At 41.2% G+C, this 19,805-nt stretch overlaps 1 protein-coding gene across 9 annotated transcripts in view; it reads left to right on the top strand.

Moving 5' to 3' along the window:
* PLEKHM3 (pleckstrin homology domain containing M3) overlaps positions 1 to 19,805 on the top strand; it is a 208,203-nt gene that overhangs the window by 75,297 nt on the left and 113,101 nt on the right. For all 9 annotated transcript variants that reach the window (XM_045367599.3, XM_045367601.3, XM_045367602.3 and 6 more), the window contains one exon: positions 8,119 to 8,264. In XM_045367599.3, coding sequence (XP_045223534.1) covers positions 8,119 to 8,264 — 146 coding nt within the window. The remainder of the gene's footprint in view (positions 1 to 8,118; positions 8,265 to 19,805) is intronic.

Below are 19,805 nucleotides of genomic sequence, written 5' to 3'. Positions count from 1 at the left end.
GAGACAGGGTCTCACTCTGTCACTTAGGTTGGTGTGCAGTGGTGCAGTAATAGCTCATTGAACCCTCGAACTCCTGGGCTCAAGGTATTCTCCTGCCTCAGCCTCCAAAGCAGCTGGGATTGCAGGTGCAGACCACCACACCTGGCTAATTTTTAGAAACTTTTTTATAGAGATAGGGCCTCACTCTGTCGCCCAAGCTGGAGTGCAGTGGTACGATCATAGCTCTCTATAACCTCGAAGTCCTGGCCACAAGCAGTTCTCCCAGCTTGGTCTCCCAAAGTACTGGGATTACAGGTGTGAGCCACCAGTGCCCGGCTGGAAATTCTTTGGTTAGGTACATTCATTGTGTCCAGGAGGAGTTACTTACTTCTCTGAGATTCTTAAGGACAGAGCTGTCCTAGCTATAGCAGCAGTCCATTCTACAAGTACCAGCTGAAGTTAACCTAAATGTGTGTCACCCATGGTAGGAACATGCTTTTTAACATGTGTCAGCTCTCTGTGCAGTGGAACTTTTTTTTTTTTTTTTCCCCAGACAGAGTCTTGCTTTGTGGCCAAGGCTGGAGTACAGAAGCACAATCTCAGCTCACTGCAGCCCCTGCCTCCCAGGTTCAAGCAATTCTACTGCCCCAGGAGAGGCAGGGATTACAGGCATGTACCATCATGCCCAGCTAATTTTTGTGTTTTTAGTAGGGGTTTCACCATGCTGTTTTTAGTAGGGGTTTCACCATGTTGGCCAGGCTGGTCTCAAATTCCTAACCTCAAGAGATCCATCCACCTCGGCCTCCCAAAGGATTATAGGCATGAGCCACCACACCCGACTTGTGCAGTGGAACTTTATGAGTCAGTTTCAGCCAACAAGGAATGACAATTTCTCATATATAATCTCTCACTGCTATAAAATTTGTAGATGAAGCTGGACGCGGTAGCTCACGCCTGTAATCCCAGCACTTTGGGAGGCTGAGGCGGGTGGATCACCTGAGGTCAGGAGTTCGAGACCAGCCTGGCCAACATAGTGAAACCCTGTCTCTACTTAAAAAAATACAAAAAATTAGCCAGGCGTGGTGGCGCATGCCTGTAATCCCAACTACTCGGGAGACTGAGGCAGGAGAATCGCTTGAACCTGGCAGGCAGAGGTTACAGTGAGCTGAGATCACGCCACTGCCCTCCAGCCTAGGTGACAGAGCAAGACTCGGTCTCAAAAAAAAAAAAAAAAAAAAAATTTGTAGATGAACATAAAACGAAGCCCATCAGAAAAAAAAAAATTCTGATGAACAGAAATGAACTTTTGTGTAGCTTTGGAAACAACCATCAGTAGATTTCGGGATTGTATTTGAGCATGTGTATTTCCTCCCAACTGTGAAGTTTTCGTCCCCTGGGAAGAGAATTCGCTATGAAGGGACTTAAAGCCTTATGGAGAAAATAATTTTGAAGTGTTGCAGTCTAAAGTCCATGAACTCAACCCAAAGACTGTCAGCTGTATGTCATGCTATCCACATTAGCAATTACACGAGGCACACAATTGATTTTTTTCCGGATTTCCCCTATTGTTCCTTTAGTTTTATTTGAGATGCTGTAGATACTATTTGCTTTGTAACTGACAGAATGCATACTTAATGGCATGTGCCTGATTCTCCATCCAAATGTTTAATGTCTTAATTGATTTATGACTAAATAGATAGCTCCTACTTTATGGATCACCACCTTGTCCCAAAGACAAAATAACTTGGATGCTTGGGATGCAAAAAGTTTTGGATCACTGGTTTTTGAGTAGATGTTTCTCAATGGCCCCCACTCTTTATGCCCTTTCCACTCTACAGTTACATAGAATTCTGTAGCCTCAGTTTCCCCATGTTAACTTCAGAGTACATATGTGTGTGTGGTCAGTCTCAAACTTTATCTCTGTTCCCTCTGACAGTGGAGGATGCAAGTCTGGGGCTCAGGTTTGCTTTGCCTCTGCTTCTTTTAATGGACCTCAAAGCTACATTGCAAAAATTGCTTGTGCCCTGTGTCAAATAATCCTTTCTTTATGCCCAACTTTGTGCTAATCCCAGGGAGGACTTTGAATTGTATACCAAATGTAATACCTTATTTTTTAAACTATAGGTTCAAAATTTGACTACTTAGTGAGGCAATTGTTAGAGACTATAAGCTAGGAAAGCTAAGTTCTTTATGACTTTAACCCCTAATTCTTGCAAAATAGCAACTCCTTGAACCTGCATGTCTATTTTTCTTCATTTTGGGAAATCTGGTCTAAAGAGCATATGATTAACGTATAGGCCTTTAAGCAATATTTTACACAGTGCTTACTGCAGCTCACTGTCCCCAGCCAGGAAAATGGAGGGATGGAAGGAGGGACAGGAAAGTCTCGTTGCTCACTCCTGTGGACATCTCTCCCTACTTGGTGCATAAAGTAAAAGAAGATGTGAAACTCGCCAGTTTTTTTGGTTTTTTTTTTTCTATTTTTACAGAGAAAACGACAATGTGTCCTCTCGCCCTCTTTATCTCTTTTCCTTCCTTTTACAAAGGCACCTTCTCTTCTTTTCTATTTGCCCTTGTTCTTTTCCTAGAGCATTTCTGCCTTCTAAATGCAAAAGACTGGATTTACCTTACTGAATTAGGTAAAAGCTTACTTTAAGAGATGGAAAGTGAGTGGCATAACTGACCACACTTAGCACTGTATGAGGTCCTTCCTTAGTGAGAGAGATTCACTTGGATCCAGCCATGGCTTTCTTGTTCTTCCCTCTTATGCCCATGAGTTTTCCGACTGCTGGTCAGGGAAAGGAGAACTGAAGATAATAGTCATAAAGTAGAGGGAAGGTGGCTGGCTCTTCCTCAAGATCGCAGCTTCAGTAACAACAACTGCAGCCAGTTGAGCTAACTAGGTACACTTGTTAGAAGAAAGATTGTGCTTTTGCGGAGAAGTATGCCAAAGTTTTCCACAATCCTCAGCAACAGATTCTTTTTGGTGTGTTTAGTGAAAGGCCATTTGGGAAATGGACTGTACATGCAGCAAATAGGATTTTGGTTAAATGGTGACATTTGTTTCCAAGAGTGTATCAGAGGGGAGGCTAAGCTCTTCAGAGCATGTGTTCATTAAAGATTTGAAGTGGAGTGGGAAGCAATAATAAAAAAAAAGGCCAGTGGGTTCTCTGGTGAGATAGTTTTTTGTTCCTATGAATTGAATACACTCTGAAAAGTTTCAAAAAGAGTCTGGGAAGAATGTATTTGCTTTGATCCAACATATGGAGTGTTCTTTACTACAAATGCCCTTTAATTTAGAAACATTGCTGAAAAGTCTGTTTGAAAGTATGTAAAAATATAATATGTAAATAAGCCCTAATTAGTTATTTCAATTAATTACTTTTTGTCTCTACTTTACAGCTCTATTTTTCTCCCCATAATGTCGCTTTTCAGAGTCCAGCTTTGGCACCCTCTAAAAAAATGGTTTTTTGTAACAGTGATTATTAAGAAAAAATTTTCCTCTGTTAAAAACCCCACAATGATAAAGTAAAATCCCAGATTGTATATTTTTATGGGGAATTGTTTTAGACATTCTTAGTCCATGATTTGCTACTGTGATGGTAAAGGAAATCTCGCAGTTAATTGAAAAAACTCGTGTTTCCTTCTTCAAATAAATGGCATGTGTTGTTTTTTAGAAAATGAATCTACATCAGGCCACTAACTAGCCTCTAATCTTCTTTTCCAACCATTCTGTGTTCTTTCAAATACAAATACTTTGGATTTGGGGGTTAAAAGTTTTCATTCTTTTTAAAGTGAATAGGATACTCCCAGTGGAGACAAGAATGCTCTGGAAAAACACTGGCAAAATGAAGTCAGGTTGTTTCTACATAGCCAGTTTTTAAGAAATTGACTAAGCACCTAAAGTATTGATTTTTTTGAAGCCTAGAGTGTAAACTGTGTGACAAATTCTGAGCTTTTCACTGAGCAGTCTGCATACCCTCTGCACTTTTGTTGAATAGAAGCAGAATTTTAGAGCTTGAGGGACCTTAGAGGTCACCTAGAAATCAGGGAGCAATCCTCAGCTTTTAGCCATCAAAGTCCCGGGTGTGAGTTGGGGATAGGATGGGAGGGGAGAGGATGCTCATTAGAAATGCAGATTTTTGGTCCCTACCCAAGATCTACAGAGTCAAAATCATCTCAGTGGGAAGAAGGGTCCACATTTCTCACAAACATCTCCAGAAAATTCCATTGCTCACTCAAATTTGGCAACTCACCAATTAAAGCTAACAAGTTTATTTTGTGGTGAGGAAGCAAGGCCTAGAGAATTTCATGGGCAGGGTCACAGTGGTGCTTAGGCAAGAACAGACTCAGGCTTCCTGCCTTTAGACTAGTGATGGTCTGTATACCATGTGCCTAAAGTAGTTTTAAGCATGCAGACAGGTTCATACCTACTTCTGGGTCATTAGGGTGATTTCAGCACCAAGAGTAGGATAGCCTGGTTCTAAATAAGGTATAAAAGTAAAGACACCAGGCCGGGCGCGGTGGCTCACGCCTGTAATCCCAGCACTTTGGGAGGCCGAGACGGGCAGATCACGAGGTCAGGAGATCGAGACCATCCTGGCTAACACGGTGAAACCCCGTCTCTACTAAAAAATACAAAAAACTAGCCGGGCGAGGTGGCGGGCGCCTGTAGTCCCAGCTACTCGGGAGGCTGAGGCAGGAGAATGGCGTGAACCCGGGAGGCGGAGCTTGCAGTGAGCTGAGATCCGGCCACTGCACCCCAGCCTGGGCGACAGAGCGAGACTCCGTCTCAAAAAAAAAAAAAAAGTAAAGACACCCAAGGACTAAAGGTAGGTGTTTATGTGCTGCTGCTTTTGTCTAAACTAAAACCTGAATGGACTCTATCCACGTTCTCTCATCCCTCTGTCTTTTATGAGCCTGGAGACCTGTGCACAGTTGCAAGGATGTTTAACTCAGTTAACTGAGTTGATCCCCCAGCATGGTGAGCTTTGGATCTGTGTGCTTGGTTGATGTGAACATTCTTAGGCTATAGGCTTTCTTAAAATGCGTGTTTGTGTATGTTAACATTGCCTATGTGTGTTGCATCCAGAAAATTAGAATAAGCTCATTAAAATTATAGACAGATAAACCCAGTAGTGCCTACTAGGGAATATATAAATATCCAGCAAATGCTTACTGATGTCTGTTATATCCATTTTTTTTTTTTTTTTTTTAGTGTTCTTTGGTGAGAATTTAAACTATAATGATGATCCTGAATTTCTGCAAGATCATGATCACCTTTTAAGTCATTAGGAAAGATTGGATTCTACTCAGTGTCATTTTAGTGTTCAGTCAATTTGTCTACTGATTTTTAGAAACAGTATCCCACTGTCTAGGATATGTTAAGTTCCACAGAACTCTATTCCACAGTTTGTTCTTTCTTTTTTTAATTTTTTTTTTCTTTTGAGACAGGGCCTTCCTCTGTCACTCAGGCTGGAGTACAGTGACATGATCACAGCTCACAGCAGCCTTGACCTCCTGGGTTCAAGTGCTCCTCCCACCCCAGCCTCCCAATAGCTGGGATTACAAGCCCATGCCACCATACCTAACTAATTTTTTTGTAGAGACGGGGTTTTACCATGTTGCCCAGGCTGGTCTCAAACTCCTGGGCTCAAGCAATCCACTGGCCTCGGCCTCCCAAAGTGGTGGGATTACAAGTGTGAGCTACCGTGCCTGGCCAGTTCCACAGTTCCTATGTGAACACGGATAATATATAGTCCTTAGAATGGGCAACATATTTTAACAGGGATGTTAATGAAAGGCTGTTTTCAGAAGCAGGTGATCAGGTTAAGAGGATGAGTTTTGGAATCACTATGGAAAATTAAAATTTCTATATATACAGTTTATGTGAGTGTACATAGTACTCAGTTTATCATCCCTTTAACATAAATATTTATTGATTGTCTGCTATGCGTAAAGCTCTGTGTTAAGTGCTGAGGATAAAAACATAGATCTGGGCCAGGCACAGTGGCTCACGCCTGTAATCCTAGCACTTTGGGAGGCCGAGGCAGATGGATCACGAGGTCAGGAGTTCAAGACCAGTCTGGCCAACATGGTGAAACCCCATCTCTACTGAAAATACAAAAATTAGCCAGGCATGGTGGTGCGTGCCTGTAGTCCCTGCTACTAGGGAGGCTGAGGCAGGAGAATCACTTGAACCCGGGAGGTGGAGGTTGCAGTGAGCCAAGATCGTGCTACTGTGCTCCAGCTTGGACAACAGAGTGAGACTCTGTCTCAAAAAAAAAAAAAAAAATCTGAGGAGATTCTAGCGTGGTGCTGGTTGGACAAGCCCATAAAAAGGCATGATAATTTAAAGAGGCACGTGCTAAATGCCAAATGAGTAATGCAGTCAGTGAGTGCAGTGAACAGCATTCCAACATTCACAGCCCTGTGACTGTGGCAAGGTCTCCTTTATCAGTCAGGAGCTACATGTTTGTTGGTTCTAACTCATCTTTCACACATTTCTCATTCCTCAGCCAGTCTGAAGAACAGGAGCTTATTATGATTTTTTTGCTGCTCAATAGTAAAGAAATAGCCATTCTAGAAAGGAACTGGATCAAGCTCTGGAAGCCTAATACCGGTATATTTACTTATCTTCTTCCCATTTCTCATGTATTTAAAAACAATGAGATCTAATTCTGTTTCTAGAGGATGCACTGGGAAACTGATTAATTACTGATGCCATTGTATTTGTGATGAAAATGAAAGTTCTGTTGAGTCTTGTGATAGTTTCATTCATGGAGCTCATGTGAATCAGAATCTTCTTAGGTTGGTAGTTTGTTAAATAAATGTGTTTGACCTCCTTAAAGTGGAAAAGGGTTACAACACTGATCGTTATATTAGTAGCAGTAGTAGTAGTCGTCGTCGTCGTAGTCGTAGCAGTAATTGTAGTAGTATTGAAAGAGTAATTCATTTCTGCCCCACTTCATGAAATAGGCTTAGTGTCAGATCTCTTTGATTCATGTAGTTCTTGGCACCCAACCATAAAATGGGCCACATGGAAGGATTTCTAAAATGAAAACTGTAGACCGGAAATGTCAGATTAATGATGCTGTTTGTGTATTCTTGATTACCTGTTCTGGATCTGCTGGGATTTTGTCCTTGGGGATGATTGTGATGGAATTTACATACTCAGTAGAAGGTAATTCTTCCTATCTAAAGAAAACGAATGGCTTTCCTTTGGAAGGGCTGTGATTATTCCCAGGTTCCTGAGAGTACCAAGACAGCGCTCACAGTCATGGACTTTCTTGGATCTGAAAAGGACATTGTAGGCAACCAGTAGTCTTGGGCAAGATTTGTTGAAGTAAAGAGCAGAGAAGAGGGTGCTGTGTAAGGAGAAGTAATACGTGTTAATATACGATGGGTGGAGTAAGCACGCTGTGTTTATTTGGGGAACAATGAGGAGAGTTCTCTGACTGGAATAAAGTGATTACATTCCCATTGGACAGTAGTGGGAGGGAAAGTTAGAAAGGTGAGGTGGAGCCAATCAGAGGCCAAATTCCTTACGATGATTTAGTAAGCAAAGGAAGGCTACATATCGGTTTTGGGGATTATTTTAGCATCAAATTTAGAGCCAAATCCAAACTCTGGCTTTTTTTGGCTAGGTGAACTCAGACAAGATACTTAGCCTCATAAAAATCTTAGATTATTCATCTATAAAATAGAGTCAATAATATCTTCCTCATAGAGAAGTTGTGCTGGTTAAACAAGATTCTGTATGAGATGCCCTCAGCAAAGTGCTTGGGGGAAATGGAGTTCTGAGCAGGGCAGTGAGGGGGTAAAGGTGGGGTTGTAGGAAGACTGATCTCTGGCAGCTGTATGCAGAAGAGATGGAATCAGAAGAAACCAGAGACGGGACCAGTTTTTGACCCTTACAGCAATACCCTAGGAGGTGAAGGGACAGGCTGTCAGACTAGGAAGAAAAGGACACAACTGTACAACTCTATTCTCTGTAACTTCTTTTTTTGTTGCAGACTTTCATTTACCTTGAGGTAAATGAAATATAACCTTGTTCTATGATGTTAGAGCTCTATAACCTTGTTCTGTCGTGTTAAAAGTACAGCAGCAATCATAGATTCTTTCTTTTTCCTTGAACAGGCTGCCAGCGATCCATAGGTCTTTCCAATGGGAAGGCCAAGGTGTGCAACTACAGTGGGTGGTATTACTGCAGCAGCTGCCACGTGGATGACAGCTTTCTCATCCCAGCACGCATAGTCCACAACTGGGATACTTCAAAATATAAGGTAGGTACAAAAACTCAGTTCACTTAATAATAATAATTCAGGCGTTCGTATGTTCTCAGGTGGATTATAAAGATGGTGATCAAACAATGTGAAGCAGATATGATTAGGTAGTCTCATAAAAGGTGCAAGACCTTACCTAATGCTTCTTATATATCTCACAGTTGAAAGGCTTCTTAAGTATGACTCTTATTAGTTTCCTCATTTAAAAAGACATGTAGAGCAGTTTTTACTTCTGGTGCTAAGAGAATTCTGAGAGAGGAGCCTCTTTTATTATTTTTTATTTGATCTCCAACATCACAACACTATGGGAAGATAGAAATGGGAAAATAATACACACATGAGCATGCTAGTGATCTTTCTAGGCAAGGACTTATATAATCCAAGATATTTCTTTTGTTTGTTTTGTTGTTTTGTTTTGTTTTGTTTTTGTTCATTTGTTTGTGTCGGGGTTTTGGGTTTTTTTTTTTTTTTTTTTTTTTTTTTTGAGACATTGTCTCACTCCATCACCCAGGCTGGAGTGCAGTGGCATGATCTTGGCTCATTGCAACCTCCACTTCCTGGGTTCAAGTGATTCTTGTGCCTCAACCTCCCAAGTAGCTGGAATTACACACGCATGCCACCACGCCCAGCTCATTTTTGTATTTTTAGTAGAGACAGGGTTTCACCATGTTGCCCAGGCTGGTCTCAAACTCTTGACCTCAAGTGATCTGCTTGCCCTGGCCTCCCAATATGCTGAGATTACAGGCGTGAGCCACTGTGGCCCGAGATATTTCCTATAGTAGAGTAGTGCTCCTACTCACGTGAAGGTCAGTCTTCTAGCAAATCCAGGCCTTTGGAACTAGAACCAGAACTTTGAGAGAAGCTATGAAGACTTCTGAGTAGGGGCGAACAGCAAGGAACAGTACACCAAGCCATCCTCAGGCCTTCATCAGCACTGTTGTTTTTTAAAAAGGAGAGCAAGTGAGAATCTCAGGTATATGCTAATAGCTTTGCAAAGTAACTGCTAACAGCCAAGGAGGCTATTCAGGAAGTATAAATAGCAGTCTTAGTGGCTATAAAAATGCAAGTCAATAGAGGAGAAAAGGAATAGTAAGCATAGGGACACTCCAACTTAGGAGCCTAGAGGCAAGAGGAGGGACCAGCAAAGGAGGCCAAGAAGGAGTGAGCAGTGAGGTAGAAGGATCCCAGGGTGTCTGACAAGCCACGTGAAGAAAGTGTTTCCAGATGAATTGTGACAGATGCTGATAGGTCAAATAAGATGAGCACTGAGAACTGACGATTGGCTTTAGTAATGTGGAGGTAATTAGTGACCTTAATGAAAGCAGTTTGAATGGAGTGGTGGGAGCAAAGGTCTGATTGAAATGGGTTCAACGTAGAATAGAGAGAGAGAAACAAGAAACAAGAATAGACAACTCTTTTGAGAAGTTTTGCTATAAAGGGAAGAAGAGAAGTCAGGAGTAACTTGAAGGGAAGTGGGGTCAAGTTAGTTTGATTTTTTGTGTTGTTTTAATGGAAAAAAGTAACCGTATGTTTTCTATGCTGATGTAAACTACCCAGAAGAGAGAGAATTGCTAGAATGATATGGTTGAATCAGTGAGAATGATGGAATTGTGTGAACGATAGAAGGGTTTGGCTATTGCTTGGAGCATGGAATAGGAGAAAAAAGCTGTCTCCGGCCTTGGGGGCCAGTAGGTACTTAGATGTGATGTTGGAAGGTTGTTGAAGTTGTATTCCATTTATATTCAGTAGCTTTCATCAGATTCTTTTATTTCAGCATCTGTGATCTTAAAGAGAGGAAATACCCAGTCCAAGTTACCCTGTGAAGTGCCGTTATCTTCTACTTCATAGAGAAAATAGGGGTGATTATGCAATAATCCTGTCAACTGACCTATTAATGTGCCTACATCTGCATCTATCCTCATTGTCCTCTTTCCAGCCACCAAAGAAACATTACTTGTCTTATGAAAGTTTATCCCTTCTGCCTGTGTTCATGGTCTTCTCCTCTCTTCTCCATCACAGTTTTGCCGAATCTCGTCTCGTCTCCATCACAATTTTGCCAAATCTTGTTGATCCTTGGCAGTTTCTTATTCTACTGGACTTCTCTAGGATACACTATTTGACCAGATGGACCATGCTCCTTTTGAATTCTCTTGCCTTGGTTTTGATAACATACCCCCAGTTCTCCTCCTTCTAACTCTTGTTTTTCAATCACCTTCTCTAATTTCTCATCCTCTGCCTATACCTTTAATAGTGGGCTTCCTTAAGATCATTATTTTGTTACCCACTTTATACTCTTTCTATTGGGCCTCTCCCTCACTTACATGGTTTTAACTACAAGGACTCTTATGCTGATAATTCCTACTTTTATCTGCAGCTCCAGTTTTGCTACTAATATTGAAATCTGTGGCTTTAATTGCCTATTGGACATCTCAACTTTCTTTTCAACCTAGTAGTCTTTAAGATATATAAATTGGTTAGCTATATGGTACAGCATTTCAACCCTTGCATAACAAAGGTAGTAGAATTTGGCGAGTCCAGGAATCTAATTCTCTACTGGGGTAGCACTCTAAGCTTAGGATTCTGTTATGATCCTGCATCTTACACACATATTAGATAACATACTTCAATTCATATCAATTCTGATATGACCAGAAGCTTTTCTGATCCTTCTGCCAGAATGTTGTGACATTTGCCTTGAATGTACCTTCTGTGCAAGGTGCTTCAATATGGAAACAGGCTGTATGACTGCTTTTAAAATTGATCCATAATAGTTGTACATGTTTATGGGGTATACGTAATATTTTGATACACACATACTGTGTGTAATAATTAAATCAGATTATCCATCACCTCAAAATATTTATCATTTCTTTGGGTTGAGAACATTCAAAATGTTCTCTTCTAGCTATTTTTGAAATATACAATAAATTGTTATGAACTGTAGTTGCCCTACTATGCTATCAAACACTAGAACTTCTCTTTCCAACTATATTTTTATTATTTTTTTATTTTTTTGAGATGGAGTCTCGCTTTGTCACCCAGGCTGGAGTGCAGTGGCGCGATCTCGGCTCACTGCAAGCTCCGCCTCCCGGGTTCACGCCATTCTCCTGCCTCAGCCTCCGAGTAGCTGGGACTACAGGCCGCGCACCACCACGCCCAGCTAATTTTTTTGTATTTTTAGTAGAGACGGGGTTTCACCGTGTTCGCCAGGATGGTCTCGATCTTCTGACCTCGTGATCCACCCGCCTCGGCCTCCCAAAGTGCTGGAATTACAGACTTGAGCCACCGCGCCCGGCTTCCAACTATATTTTTATACCCATTAACCAGCCTTTCTTCATTCCCCTCTTCCCCCTACTTTTCTTAGCCTTTGGTAACCACCATTTTACTCACTACCTCCATGAGATCAATTTTTTTGCTCCTACATGTGAGTGAAAATGTGTGATATTTGTCTTGTCTGTGCCTGCCTTATTTCTTTTTTTCTTTCTTTTTCTTTCTTTCTTTTTTTTTTTTTTTTTTTTTTGAGACGGAGTCTTGCTCTGTCTCCAGGCTGGAGTGCAGTGGCGCGATCTCGGCTCACTGCAACCTCCGCCTTCCAGGTTCAAGTGGTTCTCATTCCTCAGCCTCCTGAGTAACTGGCGCTACAGGCATGCATCACCATGCCCAGCTAATTTTTGTATTTTTTAGTAGAGGCGGGGTTTCACCATGTTGGCCAGAATGATCTCGATCTCTTGACCTTGTGATCCACCCTCCTTGGCCTCCCAAAGTGCTGGGATTACAGGAGTGAGCCACCGGGCTGAGCCGACTTATTTCACTTTAATTTCCAGTTCTATCCATGTTGCTGCAAATGAGAGAATTTTATTCTTTTTTTTTTTTTTGAAACAGGGTCTCACTCTGTCACTCAAGGTGTGGAGTGCAGTGGCACGGTCATGGCTCACTGCAGCCTTGACCTCCTAGGCTCAAGCAGTCCTCCCACCTCAGCCTGCCAGCTAGCTGGGACCATAGGTGCACACCACCACATCTGACTAATTTTTATATTTTTTGTAGAGTCAGGGTTTTGCCATGTTGCCCAGGCTGGCCTCGAACTCCTGATCTCAAGCAGTCTTCCCACCTCAGCCTCCCAAAGGCATGAGCCACCACACCTGGACAAGAATTTTATTCTTTTTTATGGCTGAATAATATCCCATTGTGCAGATATACCACATTATCCATTTGTCCATTGATGGGTACTTAAGTTGATTCCATATCTACCTTCTTTTGGATATATATCTAGCAGTGAGATTGCTGGGTCATATGTTAGTTCTATTTTTAGTTTACTGAAGAACTCCCGGACTGTTTTCCACAGTGGTTGTACTAATTTACATTCCCACTAACAGTGTCTGAGCATTCATTCCCTTTTCTCCACATCCTCACCAGCATCTGTTATTTTCTGTCTTTTGAGTAACAGCCATTTTAACTGGAGTAAGATGATATCTCATTGTGGTTTTGATTTGCATTTCCCTAATGATTAGTGATGTTGAACATTTTTTAACATACCTGTTGGCTATTTGTATGCGTTTATTGAGAATTGTCTATTCAGATCTTTTGCTCATTTTAAAATAAGATTTATTTTTGTTGCTATTGGGTTGAGTTGCTTATATATTCTGTTTATTAATCCCTTGTCAGATTAATGGCTTGCACATATTTTCTTCCATTTGGTACATTGTCTCTTCACTTTGTTGGTTGTTTCTTTTGCTATGTGGAAACTTTTTAGCTTGATGTAATCCTACTTATCTATTTTTGCTCTTGTTGCCTGTGCTTTAGAGGTCTTACCCAAAAAATCTTTGCCCAGGCCAATGTTCTGAAGCATTTTTTCAGTGCTTCCTTCTGGTCATTTTATTTGTCAAGTCTTACATTTCAGTCTTTAATACATTTTTATTTGATTTTTTGTATATCCTGAAGGGTCTAGTTTCATTCTTCTGCATATGGATATCCACTTTTCCCAGCACCATTTACTGAAGAGACTGTCCTTTCCCCAGTGTAGGTCCTTGGCAGCTTTGTTGAAAACGAGTTGGTTGTAAAGGCGTGGATTTATTTCTGGGTTCTTGTTCTGTTGCATTGGTCTGTGTGTGTATGTCTGTTTTGATGCCACCTTGCTAACAGATGTCTGAGACTTACTTTCATTGGAGCTATGTTACCTGGGAGAAAGTAGGTGGGGAAGGGTCCTAGAGCTGTCCCCTACCTGGAATCTTTGAAGTCTTATAAAACAAACATGAAAATTGTGAGTGGTCAATTGGCTTATGTCCTTTTCTAATATATCCCTGGGCAACTCTGTTTCCAGTTCTACCCAATAATCATCTAAATCTTCACTGTTTTCAAGATGCCTCTTCCTAGTTATTCTCAGCATATGACCTTGTCTCCTATTCAAGGAGAAAAATGAAGTTATGAAATATGAATATGAATATCTACAAATCTGTCTGTATTTGTACCTATCTTGTTTTCCCTCCTAACTTGAGAGAAAGAAGAACCCCTTCTCTTGTTTAGTGACCATCTTTCCACCTGTGCTCCAGATATTTTTATCCATCTGGGGAATCCCTGCTTATTCTTTGAGAGCTAAAGAAGGCATGTCCTCCGTGGTGACAGTTTTTTTGTTGCTCCCTACCATTCCCCGTTGACTACATTGCTGGCTCTCTTCTTCGTGCCACCATCGTGTCATGTGGACCTTGAGAATTGGACTGTTTTTTTTTTTTTTTGAGATGCAGTCTCACTCTGTCACTCAGGCTGGAGTGCGGTGGCACGATCTCGGCTCACTGCAAGCTCCACCTCCTGGATTCACGCCATTCTCCTGCCTCAGCCTCCCGAGTAGCTGGGACTACAGGCACCTGCCACCACGCCCTGCTAATTTTTTTTGTATTTTTAGTAGAGACAGGGTTTCACTGTGTTAGCCAGGATGGTCTCGATCTCCTGACCTCATGATCCGCCCACCTCAGCCTCCCAAAGTGCCGGGATTACAGGCGTGAGCCACCGCGCCCGGCCGAGAATTGCACTTATTAAGGGATTAATAGCAGGAACTTGGAGTTAAAACCTCTACCTGTTATCAGGCGCTTGATTTGTTGGGGCAAATTGCTTGAATTTCCTAGAGCCTCAGTTTTGTAATCTGTAAAACCAGCCCAGACTGCCAGGGCCCAAGTCTTGGCATTGTCACTTGTTAGTTAGCTGTTTAACCTAGACAAGTTATTTAGACTTTCTAGGTGTCAGTGGAAACTGACATATGTAAAGTTTGAAAATATGAAACATATGTAAAATGAGGATATTAATGCCTTATAGAGTTACTGCTGGGTAAATGGGTTAATGCATGTGTCATGTTTAGAACAGTGCTTAGCACATAGTGTGTACCAAATAAGCATTTGCTCCCATCATCATTTCACATATTTACCTAAAAGAGTTGTGTGAATTGGGATAATATAAGAAAAGCACTTAGCAAATGACTGTGATAAGTACTTAATGAATGGAAGCTGTTACTGTTTTCATTATCATAATAACATCTCTATAACAGCTAGTTGCTTGTCTATTTTCTCTATAAAGGTGAGCTCTCTGGGCATACGGAATGTGTTTTAGCACAGTTCTGGCATATAGTAGATAAGCAGGAATGTATATTAAATGAGTGAAAGCATGAAGCCTGTCCCCTGGGAACATCAAACTCAACATTTCCCAAATTGGCCTTATCACATCACTCTCACCAGATGTTCCCCCGAGTGCACATTACCTGTCTTGGTGAATGGCCCACAGTCACCACTACCAGCTGTGGGAGACATCCTGGACTCCTCCCTCTGCCACACCTACGCTGCCTAAGCAGTTAGCAAAACCAAGCCTTCATTTTAGCTCTTGAGACCATGCTCTCCACTGTACTCCAGTCCCACCACACTAACTCAAACCCTCAGTCTCACTCACATGAAGGAAGTTAGGAGCCTCCTATTTGCACTTCCTGCCTTTAAGCGTCGCTCGCTGGTTAGTATATTTCAAAAGAAAGGTCCTAATCTTACCTTAAGTAAGTTTCTTACTCTCTCTCAGTCTTAGTTTCTTCAACTTTAGAATGGAAATAATAATAGAGCCCAGTTCATAAGGTTGCTGTTTGCTTAAATAAGTGATTTCACAGAAAGCACCTGGCACAGGGTGTGGTGCATCATAAGCCCTCAGTTATGGTTAGCTTTTACTACAATTGTATACAGGACAAATACAATTCTCTTAGCCTCCGTGATCCTTAGCCCCTGCCTGCCTTCCTAGCTCCTTCATCCATAACCGTTTCCCAGCACCAGTCTCTTCATTAATATTACAGCCATCCGTCTATATCCCTGTCATGCCATGCTGTTTCATACCTCTTGTCTTCCTCTTGCCCTCACCCACAACAGCAAATCCTAAAACCCAGCTTAAAACCTCTTTTCCTCTCCTGATTCTTTCTTTCTTCTCTGCCAGACAAAATTATCATTCTATCCTCTGCTTCTTGTACTTGACACTTTGAATATAGACTATAAATATATTTGCCATGTGTGTATTAGATAAAAAATTATTTAGAGGGAAAGAATGCTAGTTGAGCTTGGCTTAGAAGTTTTGGATTAATCTGCTTGGAGCGGGGCTTTGACAACTATGAGAGGTGTCTAGAGAGGAAGTAAGTGAGGCAGTCCCAGCCCTGTGATCCATTGAGAGTTTAGGCGTGTAGTACCTGCCACCAGAGTACACACCAATTAGTAAAGCAAAAGCAGAAAACGTGGCACTGAATAAGAAAAATGAAAATGGAAGCATGGCTGATGAAGGCATGAAATGGAGGAGGAGATCCGAGTCTGTTTGCAATGAGCTCTGAAGGTCACAGAAATCACCAATTTAGCCATCATTGACACTCAAAATCTCTCTGTAAAGCAGGATGTTTTGTTGTGGTGGTCATTCAAGTAATTAGATTTGATTTTGAGAGGATAGGTAGGTAATTGAAGATATTAGGTACACTCGCTTTTTCCATGTTGCACATGAGGAAAATCTCCTTTGTCAGACCACTCCTTCCCAAGTTCTTAGTGGACCAAGGAAGGTTTTAAAGCAAAAAGGGAACTGGTGGATTTTATCTGGATCATCTCTTACTGGCATTAAGTAACTGTATTCCATTTAGTCCAGTGTCTGTCTGTCTTTGCTCAGATATCAGGATTTAACTTAATTCTCCTAATTGTGAGGATCAATTCAGACCTATCAGTTTTCAAGACCAGACATTGTTCTGTTAGATCTGCCTGCTATCCTTAATAGCAAGTATGTGACTGGCTTGAATATCCATTTAAAAGAGTAAAAAAATGGTTTTGCTGAACAGAATGAAATCTGTCATCTGAAGCATTTCTTGGCCTGCCCTCTGGAATATTAATAATCCTAATTATTTTTAAAGCAGTATTTCGTCTATTTTCTGGTGTTATACTGAAGATTGAATTAAGCTCCAAGATTAGGAAGCAGCTAAACCCTATCCTCAATTTCTATAGCCATTTTCTAATAAAATCTCTTTGAAGATAACTTTCCCTGTCCCCCTAATCAAAAATATCAAGCGTCGCAAAGAGATGGGAAGGAAATCAAACAACCCCAACTCTTCCAAATAGTTTCCCTTAGTTTTGTTTTTAAAAAAAATTGTTTGTATCCTAGCTTGAATATTCACATTCCATTTAGCTAGGGGTTTTCCATGTTACATAAACCATTTCCTATCTCTATATCTTGAGAGGTATTCAAAGCAAGCCCTACTGCCCTTGCGGAGCTGAGGAAAAGCTCACTGATGGGAAAAACCTCTTGATCAGAGTCATTTGGAGATTCTGAGAACAAATTGTAATTAAACTGAAGGTTTCCTAATTCCTCCTCCATTAGCCCACAGTGACTATTTTAACAGGACTAAGAAGCGTTACCGTTAGAATTGATTTTATTATGATTTTGGCTATGAATTTTTATGATAGAGATGGGAATAAATACAGGAAGGAAATGTTTTACCAAAGCAATAAGTGGTTATTTTATTGTGGTAACATTATAGATATATTTTTTCTCTGTTGATCTTTATTCTCCAAATTTTCAGTAATGGGATTATATTACTTTTATAATTTTATAAATTTTAACTGTCATATTCTATTTAAAAATATATATATTAAAAATTAACTTTTTTAATGCCTTGGAATCATAATTTTTTTTTTTTTTAGAGACAGGGTCTTGCTCTGTTACCCAGGCTGGAGTGCAGGTGGCATGATTGTAGCTCACTGCAGCCTTGAACTCTGGTGCTCAAGCATTCCTCCCACTCCAGCCTCCTGAGTAGTTGGGACTACAGGCGCATGCCACCACACCTGGCTAATTTCTGAATTAGTTTTTGGTGGAGACAAGGTCTCGCTGTGTTGCCCAGGCTGGTCTCAAACTCCTGACCTAAAGCAATCCTCCTACCTTGGCCTCCCAAAGTGTTGGGATTATAGGTGTGAGCCACTGTGCCTGGACCAGAATTATTAATGTAAATGATTGTTCTGTCCTGTGATAGATAACTTGAGGGTTTAATGTGGTAAGTGAGGCTGTTTTTCCCCTAAATGCCTTGCACTGCTATATTTTATTCATTCTTCTTTTTTGGGGAAGGAGGGGCTGGAGTCTCGCTCTGTCTCCCAGGCTGGAGTGCAGTGGCATGATCTCGGCTCACTGCGAGCTCTGCCTCCTGGGTTCATGCCATTCTCCTGCCTCAGCCTCCCGAGTAGCTGGGACTATAGGCATGGCACCACCTACACCCGGCTAATTTTTTTTTTTTTTTTGTATTTTTAGTAGAGACAGGGTTTCACCATGTTAGCCAGGATGGCCTCGATCTCCTGACCTCGTGATCCACCCGCCTTGGCCTCCCAAAGTGCTAGGATTACAGGCATGAGCCACTGCGCCCAGCCTTATTCATTCTTCTTTTTTGAATATAGTATACTTTCAGTAAGTTCAAGGTTCAAAAAGTAAAAGGGGGCATGTGTACATATATAAATAATCTCCTTTTTACTCACCCCATTCTTCTCAGAGGCAACCAAAACACTCCTTTCTCATGTATCCTTCCAGAGATATTTTATATACATGTATTTTTTCAAACAAAAATGACAATATAGTATACACCCTGTGCTTAGAGAGCTTTCCATTTAGATAATAAAACTCTTCCTTGCACTTTTTAAATTATTTCATCATGAATCCTACACACACACACTAATTTGTCTAACAAGTTCTTTTTTTTAATGGACATTTAGATTTTTCCCATCTTTTGCTATTATAGACAGTAATTCAATGAATAACTTTCTACATAATATTGAATATAATTTTTTTTCACTGATGAACAAAACTGTCTGTAGATAACTTCCTAGATGTAGGTATGTACATTCGTCAGTTTGATGGATAGTGCCAAGTTGCCCTCAATCAGGGTTGTATGCTCTTTGTTTTCACCTTGTAGCTTCCTGTAGTTGCCTCTCTTCTCTTGGTGCCAGGATGTCAGCGGTCACTTCTGTTGTCTCCGTGCTGCCTCTAGCTATCTTTTCTTCTTTATTGACTCTAAGTTCATTGCATTTTAATATGTTATGAACTTAGAAACAAATAACCAAGCTCTAGGAATTATGTCTAAAGCAAGAGTGTGTGCTTCAAAGTTATGGCCCGAGCATTGTAAATTATTCATTCATTTGTTCAACAAGTATTTATTGGATATTTATTGTGCTCACTGTTCTAGGCACTGGGGACATAGTTTCTGCCCTCATGGATGCTCTTATTCCAGTGAAACGAGAAAGACAGTAAAAAAAATACACAAATAGACTGGGCGCAGTGGCTCATGCCTGTAATCCTAGTGCTTTTGGAGGCTGAAGCAGAAGAATTTGCTTGAGACCAGGGGTTCAAGACCAGCTCGGGCAGCATAGCAAGACGCCATCTCTACAAAAAATTTAAAAATTAGCCAGGCATGGTGGCATGCACCTGTAGTCCTACCTAACTACTCCAGAGGCTGAGATGGGAGGATCCCTTGAGCCCAGAAGTTTGAAGTTACAGTGAACTTTGACCATGCCACTGCATTCCAGCCAGCCTGGGCAACAGAGCAAAACCTTGTCTCTAAAATAAAATAAAATAAATTGCACAAACAAGTAACTTTTATATAAATGAAATGTTACTGAACTTCAGTTTTATTTTAAAGTTAAAATCAAATGGGATCCTACGTGTCAGTGTCCTGCTTAATCACATTATAGGTTAGTCATCTTTTGTCGCCTACTTGCTGTAAGATGGAGAAGGGGCAGGAAAACTGTTTTATGGAGTGATAAGCTGATAGAGTATGGTAACATGATTAAAAAAATAAGAATTGTGGGCCGGGCGCGGTGGCTCAAGCCTGTAAGGACTTTGGGAGGCCGAGATGGGCGGATCGCGAGGTCAGGAGATCGAGACCATCCTGGCTAACACGGTGAAACCCCGTCTCTACTAAAAAATACAAAAAACTAGCTGGGTGAGGTGGCGGGCACCTGTAGTCCCAGCTACTCGGGAGGCTGAGGCAGGAGAATGGCATGAACCCAGGAGGCGGAGCTT

Source organism: Macaca fascicularis, chromosome 12 (genome assembly GCF_037993035.2).
Source record: "Macaca fascicularis isolate 582-1 chromosome 12, T2T-MFA8v1.1".
NCBI classification, from domain to species: Eukaryota; Metazoa; Chordata; class Mammalia; order Primates; family Cercopithecidae; genus Macaca; species Macaca fascicularis.
This window is presented reverse-complemented; position numbering and strand designations above follow the sequence as displayed.